Source organism: Tinamus guttatus, unplaced genomic scaffold (assembly GCF_059628265.1).
Source record: "Tinamus guttatus ecotype Peru unplaced genomic scaffold, ASM5962826v1 Tinamus_guttatus_pri_ptg000942l, whole genome shotgun sequence".
Classification (NCBI taxonomy): domain Eukaryota; kingdom Metazoa; phylum Chordata; class Aves; order Tinamiformes; family Tinamidae; genus Tinamus; species Tinamus guttatus.
Window position 1 is genome coordinate 943,613 of NW_028289476.1, and position 25,007 is coordinate 968,619.

General features: G+C 53.4%; 2 protein-coding genes across 3 annotated transcripts in view; both read right to left on the reverse strand.

Moving 5' to 3' along the window:
* Positions 1–677: 677 nt before the first annotated feature.
* PPIB (peptidylprolyl isomerase B) lies at positions 678–2,395 on the reverse strand. The gene is made up of 5 exons (XM_088538239.1): positions 2,235–2,395; positions 1,692–1,805; positions 1,449–1,542; positions 958–1,142; positions 678–828 (listed from the first exon to the last, which is right to left on the reverse strand). Exons 1-5 carry the CDS (start codon positions 2,388–2,390, stop codon positions 706–708), a joined length of 672 nt encoding a protein of 223 aa, XP_088394365.1. The 5' UTR covers positions 2,391–2,395; the 3' UTR covers positions 678–705.
* A 5,427-nt stretch (positions 2,396–7,822) lies between these two features.
* CSNK1G1 (casein kinase 1 gamma 1) overlaps positions 7,823–25,007 on the reverse strand; it is a 74,175-nt gene continuing 56,990 nt past the window's right edge. The window contains exons 9-14 of one of the 2 annotated variants that reach the window (XM_010227628.2): positions 23,118–23,266; positions 21,452–21,556; positions 16,818–16,925; positions 12,984–13,090; positions 10,845–10,868; positions 7,823–7,983 (exon numbers count right to left, since the gene is read on the reverse strand). In XM_010227628.2, coding sequence (XP_010225930.1) covers positions 7,929–7,983; positions 10,845–10,868; positions 12,984–13,090; positions 16,818–16,925; positions 21,452–21,556; positions 23,118–23,266 — 548 coding nt within the window. In that variant the 3' untranslated portion in view covers positions 7,823–7,928. The remainder of the gene's footprint in view (positions 7,984–10,844; positions 10,869–12,983; positions 13,091–16,817; positions 16,926–21,451; positions 21,557–23,117; positions 23,267–25,007) is intronic. The other variant, XM_010227629.2, reaches the window with a different exon arrangement.

Sequence of the window (25,007 nt, forward strand, 5' to 3'; positions counted from 1 at the left end):
GGGAAGCTCGAGAGCAGCAGGGGCTGCTCTGGGCCATGAAAACAGGGTGCAAGAGGCCCAGGGGCACCACTGGAGCCACTGCTGCTCCCCGGCCGCCACTGCCCTCCCTGCTCGAACCCAGCCCTGCCACCCTCGCACACCTGGTGTTAGCGCAGGGCTCCTGCCCACTGCCCTCCTGTTTCAGGTTCGGACTCTGACCCGCGCTGGGAAACCCCTCCGTGTGTTGCAGCTGCTGGCACACGGGGGACTGTGCAATAAATCACTCGGGGGTGGCAGGAGCCTCCCTGTCCTGCGCAGCCCCAGCTCTGCTCTCCCGCTACCGAAATGTGAAGGAAGGGGGAGCTCCTGGGGACACTACGGGGTGCAGATACCTCTCAAAGGCTCTGGCCTGATGGGCACCTGATGGGTGCCTGAACCAAGAAGCCATCCATACCCCCCAAAACCATCCATACCCCCCAAAGCAAGCAAGTCTCTCTCTAAAAAAAAGAAAAACCACTTTGGTCACATTTATTGGCGCGTGTGCTTCTTACAAAAGTGATGGAAGAGGAGCCCGTGCCCCCAGCTGGAATGTGGGTGAGGGGGGTGGCGCGGGCAGCGGGCGCGCAGGGGCTGCTCCGGCGCCCAGGGACGGCCCGGGGACACACGGGGCCGGCGCAGCCCCCACCGCAGCACCCGGCCGCGACGCTGGCCCACGAGGACCCTCAGTTACTCTTTAGCGATGGCAAAGGGCTTCTCCACCTCGATGGTGCCGCAGTCGGCGATGGTGACGTCCTTGAGGGGCTTGTCCCGGCTGTCCGTCTTGGTGCCCTCCACCTTCCGCACCACGTCCTGGAGGAAGAGCGTATGTGAGACGAGGGCAAGGGGGCCGAGCAGGGCCAGCACAGAGCAGCGCCGGCTCTGGGACGCGCTCTGACCCCAGCCACCGTCCTCAGCGCCTGCGGACGCCAGTCCCCTTACCATGCCCTCCAGCACTTTGCCGAACACCACGTGCTTGCCGTCCAGCCAGGGTGTCTTCACAGTGGTGATGAAGAACTGGGAGCCGTTGGTGTCCTTGCCGGCGTTGGCCATGCTCACCCAGCCCGGCCCATAGTGCTTCAGCTTGAAGTTCTCATCAGGGAAGCGGTCCCCATAGATGCTCTTGCCTAGGGGCAGAGGAAGGCTGGGCTGCGCAGTCGGAAATAAGTCGGGATGGGAGGGGAAAGCCACTGCCAGCCCTAAAGTGACCCGTGTTGGAGCAGACCTGGGCCCAGGCCCACAAACGCCCCAGGCCCAGGCCAGCTCCAGCTCTGGGAAGAGGCAGGACCCGGTGTGGACCTGGCCTTGTGCTGCCTCCCGCTGCCAAGCGCGAGCAAGTCCCCAACTCCCCAGTTATTATCGGCTTTGCCGATGCTTGCTGAGCTCCAATGGAAGCCTTGGACTCCTAGCACAATTCTGTGGGCCAAAATTACCTCCAGTGCCATCTCCGCGGGTGAAGTCTCCTCCCTGGATCATGAAGTCCTTGATCACACGGTGGAACTTGCTGCCCTTGAACCCAAACCCTTTCTGGAGGTCAGAGAAGGGGAGAGAAATGAAATGCAGAGGCAGGCAAGGGCTCCAGCCCGCTCCGCCAGAGGACAACGAGGATGGGTCCCTTGGGGAGTGGACAGGAAGGGACGGGGTGGGACGAGGCCAGGCGTTTGGTGGCACCTCACCTCCCCGGTGGCCAGCGCAACAAAGTTATCCACCGTCTTGGGCACCGTCTTGCCAAAGAGCCCGATGACGACGCGTCCCACATCCTCCTCGCCGATGCGCAGGTCGAAGAAGACCTTGGAGGATTAAAACGGAGTCACCACGGCCAGCCCGCCCCGGCCCCGCCCGATCCCACCCGGGCCTAGCCCGAGCCACGAGGCGCAACGGGGCCAGCAGCCCCCGTGCGCGCTGGCCTGGCCGGGTCCACTACGGCACAGACCAGGCCGTCCAAGGGGGCCCAGCCCGGCCTGATGCGACCGACCTGCTCCCCGCATCCGCCCGGAGCCGGCCCGGCCTGCGACGAGGCCCGGCCCCAACCCACCGACCCCAGCGGGCCCCGACCCAACCGAGCGGCCCCCGCCGCCCACCCCGGGCTCCCCGCGCCGGCCCTTCCCTTCCCGCCCCGCCTCGGCCGGGCCCGTCTCTCCCGCCGCAGCCCGCCCCGGCCGAGGCCTCCCGGCCGCGGCCCGGCCTCGCGGTACCGGCCCCGGGCGCCCCGCACCGACCTTGGCCGTGACCTTGGGGCCCTTCTTGCGCTCGTCGGCCCGCGAGGCGGCGGGCAGCAGCAGCAGCAGCGCCGCGCCCAGCACGGCCGCCGCCGCCAGCGCCCTCATCCTGCGCCGCTCGCAGCCCGGCCACAGCGCCCGCCGCGCCGCCTGCATCCGGCCCCGCCCGCCGGGTCCGCCCCGGGCGCCCCCCCCGCCGCGCAGTGGTGCGTTCCGCGCCGCGCCGCCCGCTCCGGCCGCGCGGGCGAGACCAACGGGCGCGCGGGGGAGAGCGGGGGGCGCGGGCGAGCGCGCCGAGGGGCGGTGCCGCCGCCGGCCGCGCCGCGGCTGCCACGTCGCCCCCTCGCTCCGTGGCCAATGAGGAGCGGGCACGCGGCGCAGGAGGCGCGCCCATTGGTCCTCAGCGGAGGGGAGGCGGGCGCAAGGTCCCGCGGTGCCCCGCGCGCGCCGCCGCCGGGGCGCTGCGGGACCGCGGCCGGCGCGAGGAAGGGGGCGGAGTCGCCGGGGCTGGCGCCGGCCAATCGGCGGAGGGGGCGGAGTCGCCAGGGTTCGCGCAGGCCAATGGGCAGCGGGGGCGGCCTGGCGCCGCTGCCGCGCGGCCGTTACGGCCGTTACGGCCGTTGCGGGGACTCGCGCCGCCGTTGGGAGCGTTGGTGCCGCCCCGTAGCCGTGAGGAGCCGCCCGCAAGAAACAACACAGCCACACCGGGTAGAAAGGAGTGCACAGTGGAGGTTTATGTACTTTACAGTAAAAAATAAAATAAAACTGGCAAGAAACATCCCATCCACTCCTGCACAAAGAATTAAACGGAATCCCCCGAAGGATGAGCCCCTTTTAAAGCTTTGCCCTGCCTCTCCGCGCCCACTGGTTACAAAGAAACGCTGCAAGTGGTGCTCAGGAGCCGTGACAGCCAGGTGGGTGCCCAGCTCAGGGGACAGAAACCAGCTGCCTGGACTGGCCCTGTCACCCTTCCTGGCTCATCCATACTCAGTGGGGACGCTAAAACCCCTTGGTTCTTGTCCAGAAAAGGCTTAGGACATGATGAGGAGCCGTGGGGGAACTATGAAAAAGCTGAAGGAAGGTGTGAGAAGGGAGAAAGATCTTCCTCGGTGGGGCTGCAGTTTCTCTGAACACTGGATTTGGTTCACAGAAGGGTTTGCACGTTATTTCACGTGCTGGTGTCCAGCTCAGCACAACTGTTTGCAAATACCGGAGTTAGTTAATTATGGGGGAAGGAATTTTTTATTTTACGTCTCCTCCAACAGACGTGGGTGAGCGTTAAGCACCTACCACACAAATTCAACGCGCCTTGAGAAACCCCGTCCGTCCAGCTGGTTCCTCACAGCACACGAGGAGGCTACAGCCACCTGACCCTGGTGAAGCTCCTGGCTTTTGGCACAGCCGGAGAGCCTGAACACGCGAGTCCCGGCAGGAGGACGCTTGCTTCTCGGCCACTTACCCCAGCCCTGTATCGGATGGCTGCTGTCCTCCTCCCCAGGAGGGCAGGAACCCGAGCCCCGCGCGGGCTGCGGAAACAGGGAGCTTGGCAAATGCTTCCTTTCTCATTGCTTCTTGCCCATGTCAGCAGGCACACGGCACATGGCTATGGAGGCTGGATACTGTTCACACACCTTGGTTCCTGTTGGGGTTTACTTATCCCTTCTACCAAAAATAATACAGTTTAGGCTTCCTGGCTTATTAATGTCACCTTAACATCACCCGCTTGATCGTCTGCAGCTGGAAAAATGGCCTGGTAGAGATGAACATTTCCCAGGGCCAGGGCAAGGGATGTTGAGCTTTCGCTTCCTTCTAGAGCTCACATGCCCTGAGAGCACTTTTGGGGAAGAGGAAATTAAAGCTCCTGCTAAAAATATTACCTTTAAGGCTAAACCCAAGGAGAGAAGTGTCCCAGTGAGGCAGATCCTGGCACAGAGCGGTTTCGAGGAGTGACTCTCCACAGAGCGCGCGCTCCAGGTGCTCTCCCTGCCTAGAGGGAGCAAGCGCAGCTTTTCCAAGACGCTCTGTTCGCCTAACAGGCGGCATCTCCTTTCCTGCTGTCCTTTGACCGTACTGAGAATAAACAAGCAGCGTCTATTTGCTTGCTGGGAATCCTCGCAACGCGGGGAGTCGGTTCCTTCCAGCTATTCCCAGATGGGGACACAGGACTTTTCCTGGCACGTGGATAGGCTCCTGGAGGAAGAAGGCACTGGAGGCAACACCGGTGCGGGTCACTGCCGCCCTCCGCCCTGGGCACTGCATGTGCTGCCCAGGCTGCTCGAACGTGTGGACGGGCAGACGCAGGAGAAGTGTTTGGTGCCCTCATTCCTTAGCAAAGCTCTGGGGAGGGCAGAGCTGTCCGTGGCTTTAAAGCACAAAGTGCTCAGAAGCTCCCGTACCAGCCACCCCCCCTCAACGGGGGGCTGGAGCTCCCCGCAGGATGGCAGGAATCCCCAGAGAAGCAGAGGAAAAGCAGATATCCTCTAATATGTTTGGGAAAAAGGGCAATAAATACATCTCTTCATGGAGAACAATGCAGCAGTGCAATGTTTTATTGAAAAAAAAAAAAAGTCTCACTTGATACCTGCATCGCAACGTTGGCGGCCACGGGGGAGCTCGAGCTGGGCCCCCAGCGCTCCCCGACACCCGCGGCCGAGCCCGAGGGCCCCCCCGGGGCGCCGGGCACCCGCGGCCCCGTAACGCCCCGTGCGGAGGGCAGAGGTTGCCCGGTAGGTCTAATGCCCTATGCCCTAGCGCGGCTCCCGGTCACCTCCAAGCTCCCTGGGCTGAGCAGTCTCCTCAAGCACAGGCCTTACTGGTTACCTGCCTTAATAATTATAATAATAATAATAAAAAATAAAAGCAACAACAACAACATCAAAAAAAATCCAACAAAACATCTTTTGCCCTTTTTAAAGAGTCCAACGTACGATTATAGTGCAAGAGGGCTTGGTACAAGTGAGCATTACCAGCATGCCGTGGATGCGGGGGGACGGTCCTCCCCTACAAACACATCATCATCATAGGATTAAAAGAACATCGTTATCTCCAGAGAGAAGCAGTAGCGGGGTTGTCGTCGTGACACAGCTTTCAAATCAACCCGCTTTAAAACAAGGTGGGGAAAGTTTCTAAACAATCCAATACATTCACTTAAAAAAGAAAGAAAGAAAGAAAAAGAACATTTAAGAACAGAACCTGTTGAGATGGCCCCTTTTCTTCCCGCCCTCCCTCACCCTGCAAACACTTACACACGCTGCAACTACGAGCTGCCCCCGGACGGGAAGCAGCGAGGAATGACCAGACGCGGCAGGAGATGCGGAAGGAATCGAGTTCTGGTGACAGGCACTTAGTAGGGCTCGGGAGGGCGGCGCCGCCGGGCCCAGCTCGCGTGCGGAGCGCGGCTGCTCCACCGCTGCCCCTGCCCTCCCGCCGGCCGCCACGCGCGGGCTCCGGCCGCAGGGAGGGATCGGCCCGTGCCGGCGCTCCCGGGCTTCCCGGCAGTCACCGGCGGTGCAGGAGCTCATCGGAGCGCCGCAGTGGGCCCTGTCCTCCCTCTGGCGAGAGAGGAGCCGGCCTTGACGCACGGGACACCAGCGGTGCCTCCCTGCCCGCGCTGCGCCGCGCCGCGAGGAAAGCGCCGTGCGGAGCGGGAGCAGGGGCTGCGCGAATCGCCCGGGGGGTTAAGCGCGCGAGCCAGGCCGCAGCTCAGCACTTCACGCGGGGCAGCGGGGCTCGGAGCTGCGCTCTGACAGAGTAAGGCATCGAGATCATCCGGGAGGGAATGGCTGAGACGCGAGCGGGATCCCGGAGCGGACGCGAGGCTCCTCCGCGCCCGGAGCGAGCGGAGAAGCTCCCTGCTCGTGACGGGCTCTTGCCCCCTAACCTGCTTCTTTCCAGCAAGGGGAACCAAAATTGCAACTAGTGCCACTAAAGGAACTCCAAGCTACGTAGATCGTCCTTTAAAAAAAAAATAGACACGGAGATCTAGTCTCTGCCTCTCCTCCCTTCACGCTTGCTGGGGAACTCAGGGACCAGAGTGAGCAAGGCCCGAGTTTGGGACATGCAGGTCCCCGCTCAAGTGGACAGTCCCAGCCGAGTCGGGTGTCGCACGCAGAAAGACAACACTCAAGGGACCTATTCACAGCGACAACCTTCTCCCTCCCTGCCCGCCCAAAAGAGCAGCTGCTTGAATTCACCTGGAGCCCTGCCATGCCCACGATAAGCCCGGAGCAGCCTCAGCCACCTCGGAGTTTGGGAATGCTGTGGTGGGACGCAAGATTTTACACTCGTGCAAAGCGCTCCAAGCCCTTCGCGACCTCTTGGTTTGGCTCCAAAGCGGCGCGTGAGACCTGTGGCTTCCCGCGCAGGGTGGGACTGCCCATGCCCATGGAGAGGATGCGAAGGCTATTCCAGTCAAACCTAGCTGACCATCTGGAGATGAAATCAGGATTAAGGCAGTGAAGGATCCTCTCCCTGCGCGGGAAGCTTCGCCCTTGCTGACATTTCCTCGCAGAAGGTGCGTATTCGTGACCACCCTACCGGGGTGTTCGTGAAGACTGCCCGGTTGCCTAGCCCGACACCACCAAATGCCTACGGTTTGGGAAAAATCCGCTTTCCAGCTTCCTGAATTCACCTCTTTAGGCGGCGCGGGCTCCTCCAGCCCAGCCGAGCCGCCGCCGCTCCCTCCTGCCAGCGCCGGGTGGAATCTCCGGGCTGCCCGGGTCCAAACCACGACAGGGGTCCCTCACCGGCAGCCGGGAAGCGGGTCTGGAAGTTCAAGTACGCTTTCCCCGGCGCGTGGCTCCAAAAATGGGCAACTGGGCGCCCCAGCGTGGCGTGAGCCCGGGGCGGAGGTGGCCGCCGCCGCCCCGCGGAGCACGGGCCTCGGCCCCACCGCCTTCCCCGCCGAACGCCTGCCCGCGCCGGCACGGCCGCTCCACGCAGAGGCCCGCAGACACAATGTGCATATCCATAATGCTAAAAATAATAAAAAGTGCAACGCTGTCAGTTTCTTTAAAACAATCCACATTGCTCTGTTACCGTCTGGGGAGGGAGGTGTTAAGGAAGCCAGAAGAAAATAACCTAACTGGAACAGTAGTAGATTGCAAATTTCTCACAGCTTGCACGTTACAGTGTAACTGTTCCCCGGGAGCCTCGCGGGAGCGCGCGCCCGGCGGGGCTGCAGCCAGGCCTCCCTCCCGCGCCTCTCCTGCCCTCCGGAGAGCCCACGGCATCGCTTCCCTTCCGCGGAGCGGGGAGGAGGACGGAGGAGCGGAGGGCACGGCGGGAGGGAGGCAGGGAGGGGAGTAACGTGAGCAGGAACTAAGCAGAGTCCGCGGGGTCGCAGGGACGAGGCCTTCGCCGTAAACAACGGGGAAGGAGGGTCAGCCAGCCAGCCCCCCTCCCAGGGCGACCAAGACCTGAGCCAGCCACAGTCCTGGTCCCAAAAGGAGCTTCAGGCTTGGAGTGAGCGAGGGAGACCACTCAGCAGATCCACCCCAGAGTGGTTTGTTTTGGAACGTTTTCTTCGCTTTTTTTTTCTCTTTTTTTTTTTTTTTTGGTTTAAAATGTCACTTTTTTTTCCTTTCCTCTCTTCCTCCTCCGCCTCCTCCTCCTCCCCCCTCACGAGAAGCCCCTTCCAGGCAGCCAGGGCAGGCGCTGCGGGCGCGGGCGCTGTCCCTGCCAGGCCCCGGCAGGTCACTTGTGCCGCTGAGCCGTCTTCTTCCTTTTCCTCTTAAAGAAGCAGCAGCACCTGGAGCACAAAGAACAAGGCAAGTCAGCGCCGCGCTGCCGCCCATGCGGCCCCGCTCGCGTGGGCACTTCCCTCCACGCCGAGTAACATGCACCCCTCAGCACCAGGCCCTCTGCCTCTAGATGCTTCCCTGGGACGGGAACACCCGGAGCCGTGCGGGAAAGCGGCAGAGCCGGGTTCTCCGCTCCCGCTGTCCGAAGCCCCGAGGAGCGTCCGGACAGCGAGTCCTCCCTGCTGCGAGGCACTCGTGCCTTGAGCACCGTCCGCTCACGAGTCCCTTGGACGTGTTTGGAAGCGTTTGTGCCTCGGGGGCCAGGTCTCTGCACTGAGCCTTTCCCAATAACCTTCACTAAATCATTCCGTGCACTTATGCTTATCTCCTGCTTCTTCCCCCATCCACTGCAGGATGGACACGGCATTCGAGGATCAGGGAAGCAAAAGGATGGATAGAAGAGACTGAGGTGGTGAGAAAAACAGCACAGCTGAACCTCCCACGGCAGAGGTTTCCCTCGAGGGTTGTACTGAAGGCAATTGCCTGCTTTCTACTCCTGGAAGCTCCTTACAGAAGGACTCGGCCTTTAGGGCCTGTCTGTATTTCTGTCCTCAGTCTCCCTCCAACAGAAATCCTCCGCACAGAGAGGACAGTCTTGTCCTTTGCAAACTCTGCTCCTGAGCTACCTGTTTTTCCCCTTCTGCCATTACAGCTGTCTCCACAGGAGCCCAGGTGATGCTGAAACAGCACGGGTTTTTCAGGCTGGTGGAAGGGACGTGTAGCTAAGCAACAAGAGCAGATGTGACTCTGCAAAGACCATTTTTCCCCCACACAAGCACCTTTTACCAATAGTCAGACCCAAAGCGCTCCAAACACTTTCTGTAACAACATCCCCAAGTTATTTGCTGCCAGATACACTCTGAAATGTTGCACTAAACTCCTGTCCTCTCAGAGCTGCAGGCACACCGGTCTCCTCACTTGCACCCCAGCAGCCTCCTGAAACACAAGCCTGGCTCTGGGGTGCAGAAGTGATGTGTGACCAGTACGACGTAGGAACAAAGCACGCCAGCCCAAATCGTCTGCTGGGGAGACCGAAATTCCCTACAACACACAGAGGTGGAAGATGCAGGAGCAACAGGAGGGTGACCTCCCACTACATGTCCATCTGTCCTGCAAGGCCTGAGACCCAGAAGAAGTTTAATGTCTGTGATTGGCCTTTGGGTGCTTCCTAGGAACTCCTCATAGGCTCAGTTTGGAGACAGGCCAAGAAAAATACAAAAGCACTTGTCCTCCCAGGAGCCTTCCTGAACGCAGCTTCCTGGGCATCACAGGCCGGGGACTACTGGTGCCCTCTCAGCCGCCCGCTCCGGGACTGTGTTGCACTTCAGGCCATCCGCCGCCCTCTCTGGTTTTCCCCCTCACACTGCTCCGCTCCCACGGCGGCCGCCTGCCTTCATGACTCGGGTGCCCGTCAGTAGGAGGGGATAATTACGGGGAGAGATGACAGAAAACGCACGAGTTATGATTTCACATGCACCCGCGAAGGGGAGAAGAGGGCTGAGCAGAAGCCCTTTCCTGGGGCGCTGGCAGGATGGAGCTGACTGACTTTGGGCTGCTGTTCCTTGTGTCTGGCTGTTGCCACTGTCACTCAGAGGCCCGGGAAGGGTTCAGGGAAGGAAGCCCTGGCAGTTCAGACAGGCAGAGGCAGAACACCAAAAGAAAAGAACAAGGCAGGCCGACAAGTACAGAACGTGGTCTCTGTGCATGCAGACAAGGCCCAAGAGAACAGCTCCAGACTATGACGTACAGAGAAGCCAGAGATGCCAGAGGAGGAGGCAATGCCTATGGAGAGAAGGGCAGAGAAGGGTCTCTCTGTCATCAAACAAGGACCTTCTTCAGCACATGGGGGGCTTCTGAGCCAGTCCCACGTTGCACCTCGATCCACAGCAATTCCTGCTCATCAGCACCCCAGAAGGGCACCTGCCCCTGCAGCCTCCTCCCGCGAGCCTCATCGTGGGCCTCCCTTTCCTCCGCAGCGCTGGGTAAGCTGCCCTGCAGCTGCAGAAAGGGGCAAGGCAGGGAGCAAACGCTCTGCAGGGCTCCTTGAGCCTGGAACTACAGCTGTAACTTGGAAAGTGTGGAAAATTGTACATATACCTGAGTTGGACTTGCAATAAGGTTAATGCCAACCTCCCTGCCCCTCTGCAACCAACTCTTACCAAGAAGCCAGTTGAGCTGTGCTCTCAGCTGGCAGCTGCAGGGTGGTTTTTCCCCCTACTCCTCGGCTTGGAAAGTAGCCCTTTCCCACCAGCTCGCTCTGAGCGGTGGCTTTAGCTGGAGATCTATCCACAAACCTACAACCTTCACATGCTCTAATAAGGGGAGCCCCAGCCCGCACCCCCTTCATGTGAACCTCATCTAGGAAGCCATTGCCCTCCTGTCCTCAATAACCAGGTTTTCCCTTCGTAACCGTCTGCATGAGGAATTCCTGCGAGATGCTCGGCAAGCCTGGTCCCGACTCTGCCCAACTCCGTTAGACATCACCTGCTCAAGGACATAACAGTTTGGGGGGGAGATGGTAAAAGCCGAATTGAGAATCTGTCTTTGCAAAGATCAGCTCAGAGATCAGCCCAATTGCTCGGCCTCATGTGGCCTCTCAAACAACCCCCGCGCCCCCCGCTATTGTATGAAGTTCTTGGTCATAAATCAGAACAGCCCTGGGTTGGCTTTTTGAGTTTGTGCCTTTTTTTTTCTTTTTCTTTTTCTTTTTCTTTTTTTTAATTTTTGTGGCTTGGTTGGTTTGCTTTTGCCAACCCCAGTCTAGTCTGGTCCGCTCCCCCTGGCACGTGGACTGGAGAGAGGGACTCACCACAAGTTGAGCATTTTCAGGCAGCTACAGAGAGTGTAGAGAAAAAAAAAAAACACAGAAAGGAAGAAAGAGCAATTAGTTCACAGAGGTGGGATGGAAGCAGGTCGCTGCAGCCATGCACACATGCAGTGCGGCCGCCCGCCCGCCCCAGCACTCACACCAACCACCTCTGCCCTGGCTGCTGCGCTGCTCCCAACTGCCCTGTCCTCCGGGGGCTCACACAAACGTCCCGCTCTGTCCCCAAGGGGGTGCTTTTATTCCAGGGCTAGGAACGGAAAAGGGGCTCCAGGCCAGCAGAAGATACTGCTCGATTCCCTGCGGCTCCTGAGAGAAAAAGGCTGGATTGCAGAGCGACGTGTGCGACCTGTGGGATCTGCAGCGCACAGCAAAGCGGAGGCGCTGCCACACTGCCCCTGCCTCCAGGAGAGCCAGGACTGTCCTCCCAAACGCACAGCCCCAGACCCCGGCTGCCTCTGGTTCACCTTACTGCAGAGCAGTTACTCGAGCCCAAAGAGCCTCTGCCCTCCTCTCCTAGCTCAGGGGTTCTACAATCCCAGCTGCAAGGAGAGACGATGGCGGTCGCACACGGGGCTGGGGGAATGAAGCAGGCTGCACTCGGGAATGAGGCAGCAGCTCCTGACGGTGCAAAGCCGCCTGTGCTCAACTTCATAATAAACTCTTACACCTTTCAAAACCAAATCTGAAGCACCCAAACAGGGCCTGGGATGCCGTATCAAGAACAGTTTAGGATGGTGACTTGTCCCGGCCATTCTAGGTGCCAACCCCAGGCTACTCAAGGCCCCACTTCGGTCATTCAGAGCAAGATGGAGCCTGCAACGCCAAACCCGTGGCCTCCGCAGGCCACGCTACCTGCAGTTAATATTGCCCGTTCTGCAAGCTGCATTTGCAGACCTCCTCATCTCTGCTGTACTTTATGAGAAGCCTGTAGCAAAACCAAAGCTCGCTCTTTTGGCTGGAAGGAGAGAGCATATTCACTGCTGGGAGAGGTCACTGTGGGGATCAACCCTGGCCAGATCCAGCAGAAGTGCTTCCTGAGGGACGGAGGGATGGACAGTGGAAGACATTTACCTTCAGGACCGCAGGAATAAGATGGGAGACCAGCACTGGCTCCGGCTTCATACGCACCCAGGGACCGTTCCCATCAGCTCCCACTTAACACGCCTGCAGTTCTTCCTTTTTACCCTCTAAGTCTTCCCTACCGCAAGTGCCCGTAGAGGCTACAGACAACCAAGGTGGGACAAGCAACGATGCCATCAAGTCAAATTAGAGCCAGACAGTGGCACAACGTCATGGCAGCAACCACTTCAAAGCAGCCCCGGGATGTATTTACCCCTCGAATGGGGATGTGAACATTACGCTGTGCCCTCCTAGGCTCCAAGGACAGCTCAGAGGCAGCGAGAGGGTCCCACTTTGAAGATCATGCAGAAGGTGACATGATGGTGCCAGATGCAGTGCTGGTGCAAAGAAGGCCAAAACGGTCAAATGGCAGGACAATTTTGTACACCGGTTCTTACTCTTCACTGCCAGCTGCAGAGGGCTGCTCCTGCTTGCTGGGGCCCGCACAAAGCGAGCAGGCCGTTCAGCACAAGCAGGATGGCCATTCTGGATCCTCCCTCATTCAGCTTCCACTGGGCTGGACCAAGACAACTCACACAGAAAACTACACATTCCTGCAAGAGTTACTTTAGGACCAAGAGTTACTTTTAAGTCTCTGCTTCTTGCGGCCAGAAATAAAGTGTTAACTTTCAGACCAACAATTCCTCCACTGAGCCGTGCTCAAGCTACTCCTACACTCTCAGCATGAGAGTACAATGCGTTCTCCTTTTGGAACAGGGGATGCTCACCAGGCTTCCTGAGATCAATCCACATTATTTTGGTAATTGTGCTACCACCCTGCTTCACAGTACATGCTCGGATTAAGAGTTATGTTCTCGGGCCATGACACGTGTAAAAAGCAGCAGCAGCACGGAGGGCACCATGCACAAAAGCAGCGATATGCAGGAAAAGGTCATGGGACACAGGCACCAAGTACTTCACCACGGGTAAAAAGCCCCACTCATTTCAAAGGAGGAGGATTAACCACCACACCAGTGGAAAGCCTTCGTAAAGCAAACGTACTTAGCCTCCTCCACCACTTCCACTTCTGCCTGCGCCGTTATCGGGGCGTTGGAGTGGGCCCCCGTCGGGTCATCGACGTTCAGCTCCCCGTTGGTCGAGCTGACCACCTGAAACACAAACGAGCGGCCCGTTAATGAAGCCCAGCAGAGTTTGCCTGCATGCAATATGGCTCCAGCTGCCTGGGCAAGGGGTGTTGCAGCAGTGGGAAGTCTGTGGACCAACTCCTCTTTGCTCTGGTCTCTCTACTCGTTACTGTGGGACTCCCTGGATGCCCGTAAACCACGAGCTTGTTTCCAGCAGTCCACTGAGGAGACTGGTCTGCTTTGCCCCAAGCAGAACAGCAGGTAGGGGACTCCATGCTCACTAGTTCACTCCACTTCTGTAGCCAGCACACGTCTCCACGATGCCTTTGGGAAGCTCCCCTACAGTTTGCTTTCCTTCCACCCGGATTTTAGGAGGAAAAAGGAGCGTGAAGACTGATTGACAGTCTCATATATTTGCAAACTGTATTTTTATGCTGACTGTTTGCTTCTGACTTCTTCAGAGCAGTCCTTCTAAGAAGGACACTACCTTCTGTGAAGGACACTAGGACTAGCAGTCCTTCTAAGAAGGACACAGTCCTCCTAAGAAGGACAGTACCATGACAATTGAAGCATCCAGCACTGCACTGGCTGTAGAAAGCGGGGACACTTCTTGGGAAGGTCAAGTGAAAACCTGCATATAGAGGCACCAAGAAATCCCTAGGACATGGGCCAAGGCCTGTGAGGGACTTGGCGCTGTTGCCTGTCATTATCACGGGAAGAACTCACTCCATAACCCTCAACTCCCCATTCCTTACATGGTCAGTTCCTGGGATTACTTCACTGCCCAAAGGTATTTGCCAGTGATAGGACAAGGGGTAATGGGTACAAGCTGAAACTCAGCAAGTTCCATCTCCATATCAGGAAAAACTTCTTTCCTGTGAGGGTGCCAGAGCCCTGGAACAGGCTGCCCAGACAGGCTGTGGAGTCTCCTTCTCTGGAGATCTTCCAAACCCGCCTGGATGCCACCCTGTGCCCCGTGCTCTGGGTGTCCCTGCTGGAGCAGGGGGTTGGCCTAGATGATCTCTAGAGGTCCCTTCCAACCTCAACCATTCTGTGATTTTGTGATTTCGTATTTATATGGTCTCTAATCTCCTTTGCTTTGCAGTTTATGTCACAGATTACTTGAATGCTTTCACAGGGTTACCACCAGCTGTCAGGAGCCAGGGGTGCGTTAGCCAGGAGAGCACGTAATGTTCTGGATAATTCACGATCACTCTGCTGCCAGTGGGACTGCAGCAGTGGCCAACAAACAAGTCCAAATCAGGCTGAAGATCAACCAGCCCTTCCACGCTTCCCCTGCAAGGTAGGACGGGCTTCTTGGGTACTGCCGTGAACACCTGCAGGAGCTGTAGAGACGTGTGGCTGCCCTCATCCTCCACCTCTTTGCCTTTCTACAAGGTAAAAGGAGGTACCTCGCATCGTGGAGTTCCAGTCTTCAGGAGAGTTAGCAGCTGAGGTTGTAACTCTGATAACTGAGTCTGGAGGGCCCTACGGTCCGTGCTCATTTCAGGAGTCCAGACGCTACCAGATATTCCCTGGTGGCTGAGGATGACCTAACCACCAGAGATGAAGGGAAGGAAGCCAGAGAAGCAGTACATCTATAAGAATTCTCCTTACTATTAAGTGCCTCTATACATATTTTGAAATCTTAAGTTCTACCAACAGCTGCTGTTTCTGCAGAAATGAAGGCAGAACATGTCCAATGCCTGGTTTCTGCCAAGGTAGGTCAGAAATAAGCTCACATATGTTCTTTGGAGCTTTCCTCCCCAGTGATTATCCCTTGGGTCCTCTTGACACCCCCGTCCCAAACTCATTGCACTGCAGGTCTCCGCAGGCTCTCAGGACTCCCACACTTCCCACACAGCTTTGCTCCAACACTAGCAGTAATTGTGCTGTTCCCTGTGATCTTCCTACACTTTCAAAGTCTTTTATAAAATGAAGTTTAACAAGAAGCAGATGAAGATCTTTTTTTTTCTTCCTTTTTTTTTCTTCTCCCTTTTTTTTCCTTTCTTTTTTTTTTTTCCCGTTCTGCCACTTTATTCTGATGTGGCAAATTCAACAGTTGCCTTAAAGGAAACATAAAACTACTGACTTCACTGAAGCGTACTGCAGATTCAGCATGAGCATCTGCTGAGAAGCCACTGAGGTGCCCATCTCACTGCAGCCAGAGCAGCCACATGCAGCAGAATATCTGCTATTCCTGGCTGCACGTAAGCACAAGTTTGATGCTTATAATACCATAAACCTGCTTGGAAACGTCTCGGATAGGAGACCCCTATCATCAAAATCCAGACTAGGGCTGCCTTACTGTAGTGGCTATTCCGGCACAGCACTGTTCGTGTGGAGACATGGCTCGTTCTTGCTTTGCATGATTAAACTATTCCCCGATACCAACAAAAACAGCCAGGACAAAGCTACGAAGCTCCTGAGAGATGAGTTCTCTCCTGTCTGCTCTTGTCTGAGATCAGAGCTATCCATACACCCCTTCTTCCTCATCTTTCAATTTCTCAGCCAGTCAGAAAAATATCTTTAAAAAAGTAACTTGGTTAATGAAGCCCCAAAAAGGCACTGAAGCCAACCCAGTATGAAGAACAATGCAAAACTTCCAGCTAATCTGATATTTTCCCCTACGGGCATCTTGTTCTGTCTCCAAAAGCCTCAAGGCTGCGAAGTTTTGCCTCTTGGGGCAGCTGCTCTCCATACAGACTGCTGGCAAGAGGGGCAATTCTAGTGTCAACGGCCCAACGGAGCTGAGCGTTCCCAGCCAGGAAAGGGAACCTTGAGCAACCACCACGTGTGCCTTTGGAGCAGGGAGAAACAGCAACCTGTCCTACGCACCTCAGCGGAGAGTGTGGCCTCATGTGGCTTCCAATATGGATGCATATGCCAGGCAGTATTCGGCTTTTTCCAAGCACTCGGTCTCACACAGGTTAGTAGTCTCTTAAGATATATTCAGGTAGCTTTTTTTCCCCAAGTTGTCTTGCAGTGAATGCACAATAAACTAGACTATAGCCAAAAATGCACCTACTGCTTTGGCCAGGTCCAGAAAATAAGGCTTCCCGTCTCCTCCGCGCAGCTTTGCCGCACTTGCGGCATTAGTTCCCATTTCACCACAGTTTACAAAGTGATGGTAGGATTGTGTCTGACACAGAGCCTCTCTCAAACTCTTTGACAACCCAAAAAGCTCCTCTTGCCAGCAACATTGGGCACTTCTGGATAACTCCTGTGCCTTCCCACTGGCGTTTCAGGCCATCCTACCCTGGTGGTAGGGCAAGAAGCTCCCTTAGCTCCAGCTCAACAACAGCCAGAGGTGGGTACGTTTGCATAAACAAAACCAGTCCCTTCAGGGATTTCAGAACTTATTTGTGCTGGCACCTTTAATGCTGTCTGTCACTGTTGCTCATGCTCTGCTTCACCTTCTAGACGCATCTACAGCATCCCTGGGGCAGGGGGGAGCTTTATAGACCAGATGGGCAAATATATGCTACTTTCTGCATTCAGCTTGACAGCCAGACAAATCTGAGATCAAAACAGCTCTCAGCGGAAAAGCTTTGCTGAAGAGGTAACAGCAACTGTGTTACAGACACAGCTTGGGTACCCCTAAACTGTGGCTTGAGCATTACATACAGGACTGGGACAACCCAGCCTCCAAAATGACCTTCCTGATGTTTTAACTGGAACTCAGGGAGGCTTCTGGCGGTTTTAGACAGATTCTTACACCAAAGCTGTGCAAGCCAGAGGGAGAAGGTACCTGCACTGATCCTCCGTGCCGGTCTGCAGCCAAATGAGATGTCAGGTACGAGGTATTGGTCTGCCGGTTGGGCTGGATCTCCCACTCTCCTCGGCGATCTGATGGTGCCTGCTCGCAAAGCCAGAGCACGAGAGAAAGAGAAGAGGGGGCACAAGGTGAGTCAGGTGAAGAAGGGAGGGCATGTCTGTTAGTCAGTTAGTTTTTGCTTCGCTTTGTTTTTGCAAAAGGGAGGCATTTAAACATTTCCCTAGGGTAAAATTTTGCTTTAGCAAGTACAGCCTCATAGTCCACTCCACTGGTGTCTGCAGCACTCCACTGCAGAGGCAGATTTCTTCTCCTCTAGCTAATGAATGAAGAGAAAGCTCATATCTGTTCAGGGAGTTGTTTCACTACACGGCTTCGTTTGCACTTTTTTCAGCATAGCAACAAACATACTAACAACACGTTCAACCACATCTGTCAGGACACGCATCAGAGCTCTTCATGTGGCAGCAGGACGGGGGACACAACTGGACTTCCCTAAGATACATATTTCTGGCTCAGGTTTGCAATATAAAATAAACCAAATTTTATTTCAGCAAAATTCAGTTCCACACACTCATTTACCCGCAAGGTGCAGAAGGAAACATCTCCCTTTACTTGACCAAAGGGAGGGTTTGGTCTTTTTTTCCGGGTTTTGTTTTGCTGGGAAAAAGGACAGTAAATGAACTTGCTGTAATAGTTTCTTCTTCATCCAAAATAGCTGCAAACTTTATGCAATGCAAATATTAGAACAATATATTGGATGCAAAAAAGTATGCTGCACATGGGGAAAAAATAAACAAACAAAAAACCCCAAAACCCCAAACCAAAACAACCTGAATATATCTATATGGAATATTCTTTTTGCACTTTTCATGAAGCTATGAAGCAATAACCCTGAAGCAGGTTTTAGGAAAGCAGACACAAAACTCCAGCTAACAACTTGTCACACTTCCCAGCTTTTTACCAGTGTTCATGTTCTTTCTGCCCAAAGCTAACGTATCTTTTTTCTGAGATAAGAACTAGCTATAAAATACAAGGAAACACACTTCTGCTGAACACCCTTTTAGAAATGAATTTTGTTTCTCAGCAAAGCTCCTTGAAGAATAGAACATCAGAGGGAAGAACAACAATCCCTGAGAAATCAAAATGCCTCAGAGGTTTTTGTATTTGCAGAACGATACCCAAGTACAGAAGCACAAGAGCATGACCACCAAAGCCAGTCACAGAGCACTGCTCAGCTCTTGTTCTTCACAAAGAGCTGCATTTCCTTCTGGCCATTTGGCAGTGAGACCTACACACCTCAGCGCATTCAACCAAATTACATGGTTTCCACTCTTTTTTTTTTTTTTTTTCCCAATGGGAAAAGGAGGCAGTCCAGGCTAATCTTTGAGCTTGCACATTCTTTCCCAGAGCAGAAGTATCTACTTGGAGACCCCCAAGTACACATCTAAAGCCAGTCAGGCTGGCCTGACTCTTGGAAACCCTGAGAAATCTTCTATCATGGTCTCAGATATGTCACTCCCCACGATAAAAGGTGAGTTTTCCACATGCAATCCTTCCTGCTTCTTGGAGACCCAAGCTGGAGCTTTTTATGGATCACAGGACACCTCAATGCGTCTTTCACTATATAAAAACAGCAGTTAAATGAATTGTTGGCTGAATTCATCTGGAATATGCCTTGGTAGGTCTAAACCCAAAAGGCTGAACTCTCAGAGGTTTTAGGACTAGAAGATTTATCTTCCCTTTGAACTGATTTTAAGTTTGGAGTTACCAGTTGCAGTTGAGCCATACAGAAGGTCCTGCTCAGTCGCTCAGTCCCAACAGGGATATTGCTCCCTGGCCTACTGGTTATTTCTGTAGAGATTCTGCTGTGCCTCAGCAGCACGCAGGTCTTGCTTGACACTTATCTATACATGCTTCGTTCCCCTGCATCCTCTCTCAGTGGGAGAATTACACACCTTCCATCTGTTTTATCAGAAAATCCACCTTGCACCTGCAGGTTGAGCTTCTTAGAGGTCACCCGGCACTGAGGAGATAACTCGGCCGGCATTCACCTACACATGGCAGAAGGACCCTGGAAATCTTTTAATAAACTTGTCCAACACTAACTAGCACATCATCACTGAGATAGAACAGGAGCTTCTGCAGAAGGAAGCAGAATAAGGGAGACGTCTGCTCACATTTCTAATGCATTCAGTGTCACTCCCTTTGCAAGGGACCCTCGACTCCCTCCCAAGGGGATGCACGGTGCAGTTCTCCTCTCTTCCAAGCACACGGCAAATCCAATACATGGGAATATCTCCCTGAAGGTGGTCTTGTCCAGGCTTCTTCCTATTTATTCTTCCTCATGTTCCTTCATATGCTGCTGGTATTTTTCTCTCTACTTGGCAACATTCAGGGGAATCGCTGGAGAAGAATTTCCCTTAGATTATATTTTAACTGTGTCAAGGCACAAAATTGTGAACAGCTGGCGAATTCACATGCAGATTTTAAAAGCCAGCAGAAAACACATCTTGAATGCTGTTCTTCACAAAGCACGATGCCATCAGGTGCTTGGCACCCCAGGTGATGAAGCAGCACCAACACGAGGAGAAGCACACGTCGGCCCAGGAGCCTGGAAGCTCTTTCTGGGAAAGGCTTTTGAAGCCACAGAAGCCAGATCTTTTTTTTGGCTCTTCACTCAAGTACTTGATAGGCTTTTAGAAACAGCTTTGAGCTGAGCAGCCCATAGAGCCACTCAAGCAATGACGCTGAGCAAGTGATGCCCGTGAGTCTGGAGAACACTGAGTTCCTGTTACCGCTCTTCACCTTCCTACGAGTTACCAAATAGCAGCAGAAGACTAGCATCTTAAGTGAGGGGCTCCCCAGCCTTAGCTAGACACTAAGTTATCTTCATTTACCACAGGAAAAGGCTAAAAAAAGCAGGTCACTCTTGTGCCCGTGTCTTTACTAGGAAACCAAGTATTACAAAAGAAAGCCTACAGTTATTATACTTGGGATCAGAAATAGAGCACTTAACTCTGGAGATCAAGGTGGTCACTTCACCAAAGCCTGTATCTCCATCCACTGCTCTGGAAGTTTAATTTTTTCCATTTTTTGTTTTCCTGCTTAGAAATGCTTTCCATAACATTTAAAAGGAACAACCCTTGGAAGAGAATTATTTATGCTTTTGCAAGAAGAAACTGATTTTCAGTGCCTTTGGGGAATATTAAGTAATTCAGCATCCTCTATAATGTTTAGGTGAAAAAAAATACAAATGCGGCCATGCAATATAGCATTGAGATTATCTGAGAGCCTCAGAAGAATAAGGATTGGAACTGTCCCAGTGACATTTTTTTCCTGCTAGATACTGTAACTTGTGAACTAACATGCTTGAGAATGAAGCCAGCCATCCCTGTCACCTACAGGAAACAGCGGCCACGTACGTACACAGCATTAAGGTCTGTGGTCAGGAGCAGACAATCAGAAACCGCCACCCAGGAAGGGGTTAATGCATTAATCAGGCAACATATTAAAGCAGATTATTCTAACAGAACTCACATAGCAGTCTGCACTAATAAACACGCATAAATACAGCACTGCACACAAGCTGCAAACTATCCAGCTTCCTACAAGCAGCACATCTAAGGAGGGATATTGGTTCAGATCACATCTGATGGCTTTAGATGTGCTCTAGTCTGGATCAGCTACTCTACCCTTCTGAGTCCAGCTACACGGAGCAAGGAAAGCTGAGCCCAGACAGGTTATTACATCTCACACCTGCTCCTGCAACCACAAAGCCAAGCTCGTGTGAGAACAGAGACGGCCGACAAGGCGCTGGAACAGCACACGGCAGTTAGAGGAGCAGAGCGAGCCCAGAACTGCTCACTGGGAGGTAAGAGCACCGACAGCTCTAACCAGGAGACAGCAGTTGGACATCTACTGAACTTCTGATGAGTTCTGCTAATACAGAAAATCCAAACTCTCAACACCAACAAAATAATATGAGTAGACGGGAAAAAATGGGGAAATTCAGAAACTGGCAGTTCATCTGGACCATGATGACCAGCCTCCCCTCAGGACCCTGCATGGGCAATGCTTTATGCTGCATGATTTGCTCACAGTAGACAGAACTGGACACCCTGTGCTGGATATACTGCGTGTACGAAGGACAAGCATGTCCTTGTTAGGTTTACATGGTCCATGGAAGGTGGCAACTCGGAGTAGGCTGTCTGAGCTAGAACCGTTGCTTTGCTCTACAGCCCATGTGCTAGGAGAAGACAAAAGAAAAGGTTGTTGGCCAGGTAGGTCTTACAGCGTGACAAAGCTGGATAGTGAAGTTAAATAGTTTACCTACCAGCTCCAAAAGTAAGACCTGCTCCCTTTAGTTCAGGAGCAATTCCCCTGGCAGATGCAGTATTTCAACAACTCGCTGCTTCAGCACCATTCCCCTCAAGTCCTGATCTTCCTAGATTCAACAGGAACATGCATGCCATGAACGAGGCAAGAGTTGGCCCTGGCTGTCTCTAAGGCACATGGCCTTCAGCACAGGGCTTCTAATGCTCCAGCCGTTGAGGGACCGAGAGGCACTAACCAATGCAACAGAGCCCAAGCAGTGGGGAGCAACAAACCTGATTGCGATGGGCCTGCTGCGATGGTCGATCTCTGTGTATGTGGCTGTCTCTTGTTACTGCAGATGTCCCGGAATCTATGTGAACGGATCCCACTGGAGTAGGCTGGAAAATAAGGTGTTCGTTACGTTGAAGCCAATGTCCACGATAACACTCTCCCTACACCCACGCGTGCGCAAGCAGAACTTGTCAGGTTAGTCGGCATGGTGCAGAAAATAGAGGAACACAACCAAAACACTGCTTCAAGGTACTGACAACAACCAAGCATAATTATAATAATTATAACATGCACTATAAAAACCTCGTGATTTGATGGGTTGCTGGACACCAGCTCTTAACATCTGGTAGAAAGCTGAATTTAAAAGAATACACTCAAGTATCTGGGATCACTGTCAGTGGGTCTCAAAGACAATGATGACACCTGCAACTACACAGATTTCTTCTCGTCGTCTCATTGTCTTCCTGCTTTTAAAAACTACCCTTGCATAGAAACAGGATGTGCTAAAATTGAAGCGTCGTCTGCTCTGTTCTCACCTAAGTCGTAATCTCTGCTCACAACATCAGAATCTCCATAGCAACCACTGCAGTTGTCAGCAATCGCAAGCTTGTCCTACAACAGGCTTTTTATCAATTGCCTTTGTAATTAAACAAGAACGATGTGAAAAATGATGATTTGCAAAGGGAAGGATTGCTTGGTAAAATGAACCTGTTGGGATAAAGTAAACATTGGTAATGCTATATATTGCTGATACTATATTCCTGGCAACTGCATCAAGTTTAGCACCGAAGATGTTTGGCCTGGCACCAGTGACAATTATTTACAGACCCCTTTGTCATGGCCAGGGTGTAGTGCTGTGCTATTAGCATGAAGGCCATCATCAGAACGACACAAACACCAGTGACAGGCCAGGCAGCGTGGACACAAATCACAGAGGCAGCCAGCAGAAGAGCTTTAGACAGCTCTCTCAGATTTCCCCATGACAGCTCTCCTGGCCAAGGTCTTCTTGAATATAAATGGCTTCTGACAACAGAAGCAACACATCAAGATCACATGTTCCATCTAGTCTCACGGAACTGCTAAATGGAGCTTGGATCCTCCCAGATTTCCTGATCATGCACTTTATTTATAGCTGGCAGAGCCTCTGGAGAAGGGATCATTTGAGCTCAGAATGAGTTTGCTGTTACTGTTTGCTGAGCATCCTTCAGAGCCGCACTAAGATCTCCTGTGCTTCTGTATGTGAACTTGACCATTAGAGGGATCTGCCATCATTCAGCGTGGAGCTAGCAATTATGCTCTCATTTTGTAAAATGTCTTTATATAATGATTATAAAGCTCTCAAATTCTGTGCTAGATGAGAGGAAGTTAAATCTCACCCTGTTCACTGTCACAGGTGGTAAAATAAGGTTTGGGTGCTCCACCAAAGCAAGCTCAATGGAGGTGACGGGGCTTCTGCCACTTAGGGAAATGTCAAGGCACTGTGAGAACCCCCTGAATACAACATCAGGACATCTCACTAACAAAGGGCCTACGTTAGCCCGGTAACAGAAGCGAATGATTTGACCCCTAGCTCTGTGGCATTAAACAGGATTGTTGGGAGCAAAGAGCCAGGCGGTCGGAGGCAGGACGTGGAAGGCAAGGCACGGCGCTTTTGCAAGAACAACTTACAATTGGCCTGCCAACCCAGTCATAGATGTAGTCAAAGGTGTAGCCTTTCTTTTCAAACAGCTCTGTGAAGATGGTGCGCAAGTAATCGTAGTCTGGTCTCTCAAAGAAGTCTAATCGCCGAACGTAACGGAGATACGTGGCCATCTCCTCTGTGGGAAAAGAAGCAGCGTCAGGTCAGTGTAAGGCACAAGTGACACATGCTAGAAAACTGTAGCTTCCCTTTGGAAACATTTAGCTTTTTAAGTAACTCCAAATAGACCTACCCACAGCAACAGTCAAGACTTGCTCTCCAGCTCTTAAATTTGGACCAGGGGCCAGGTCCCCCAGTGTTGTCAGTTGTCCAGGTTCCACTAACTTCAGCTGAGCCACGCAGCTTTATGTAAGCAGAGGATATCCAACAAGTCTTTACCCTTTACGTGACCTACCTGACTCTCTCTTATTGCTGCATGAATCTCACTGAGCTCTCTAGGGCCCTTCTGCTTTGCCCAAAGCCTGCTTTTATTCTGAACCTTTGGAGCTGCTTTAAAACAAACATTGGAACAGGGAAGTGGTGGAGTCACCGTCCCTGGCAGCATTCAAGAAACAGGTAGATGAGGCATTTAGGGACATGGTTTGGCAGGCATGGTGGTGATGGGTTTACAGTTAGACTTGATGACCTTGAAGGTCTTCTCCATTCTATGAACAAGGCCTGTGCTGCATCACCGAGCATCACACAGGGAAGTGTCTGGGCTTCCAGTGCTACTCCTGGCTTTTCTTTAAAATTCATGGGTTTTGGTAATGGCCCTCACCGATCAATTCAAATGCTTCTCAAAGCGGGAAGGTCCGTGCCTGCTCGGGACAACTGCTGTTCCACCTCAGACCTGAATCCAATGCCAATTGTACAATAAATGCCAATTTGCCGAACCAACCACCAGGATGCTGCTCTGTGTGTGTGTGTCTGCCCTCATGGACATTTCAAACAGCTACAGTGATTTCACCTGAATTTTGTGGACAAACACAACCCCACAGCTCTATAACCAGCGGGAGAAGGAAAGTCAGGGAGGTTCTTGGTGCGCATGTTGTTCGTTGTTAAGTTAATGACCTGAGGGCAAGTGCATTTCCTGCTCCTTTCCAGCCCTCCCTGAGCTCATATCTATGCCAAGGCAGAACTCAGGTTATGCCTGAGGTCATTAGGAGGTGCGAGGCTGGGTAGTGCAGTAATAATGATGCATCAGCATGGCTTTTGCTCTTAACTGACAGAAGTAAGGACAGCATTGCTTAGTGACATTGGACTTTTCCAATGGCCCACCGTTCGTAGGTCGCATGGAGGAAGGAAAAAAAAAACAGAGAGAAAAAAAGGCAATGAGGAAAGGCAATTCCATCTTCCTGCTGTTATCTCCAAAAGGTGGAAGATCAAGGGGTTTCAGGCCAGCAAGGAAAGGTTATAACTTCTTTATCTGCCTTCAGCACAAGCCTGGGCAGGTGACAGAGCTCTGAGGAAGGAGCAGCGGGGAAAAGAAACGTGAAGGAGAGCAAAAGATGAGAAGAGCCATTCAGTGACAGGACAGGTGTCCTGTTCTGCTTCAAACTAGGTGTTTTTTGAATGCAAATACACCTGGGGAGTTAGTGTGCCTTGAGGGAACACCACCTACCTCCAGGCCGATGCTCCCCATGCTGGGAAGGAGCCAACAGACAGAATGAATTCTACAACAGCAGGGCTGTTATGAGACAGGAGGTTTGTTGTTGCTGCAACCCTACTTGTGCTGACTTACTTCTGTGACTATGGAAACCTGGGTGCTCTCCTCGATGTCAGGATGACCAGACAGAACACCAAGACTCTCTCCATGAAGGCACAGGGTACCTGGGGAGGATGTTAACTTTGTGCTTTGCTCTTCTAGCTCTAATGGGGAC

What these genes read in the sequence shown, in the direction of transcription:
- PPIB (XM_088538239.1), bottom strand. Translation starts at nt 2,390, where the DNA reads ATGCAGGCGGCGCGGCGGGCGCTGTGGCCGGGCTGCGAGCGGCGCAGG. An exon ending in GCCCCAAGGTCACGGCCAAG is followed by an intron (nt 1,806 to 2,234) that starts GTCGGTGCGGGG and finishes TAATCCTCCAAG; the next exon opens with GTCTTCTTCGACCTGCGCAT. An exon ending in CCGCGGAGATGGCACTGGAG is followed by an intron (nt 1,143 to 1,448) that starts GTAATTTTGGCC and finishes CTCTGCCCCTAG; the next exon opens with GCAAGAGCATCTATGGGGAC.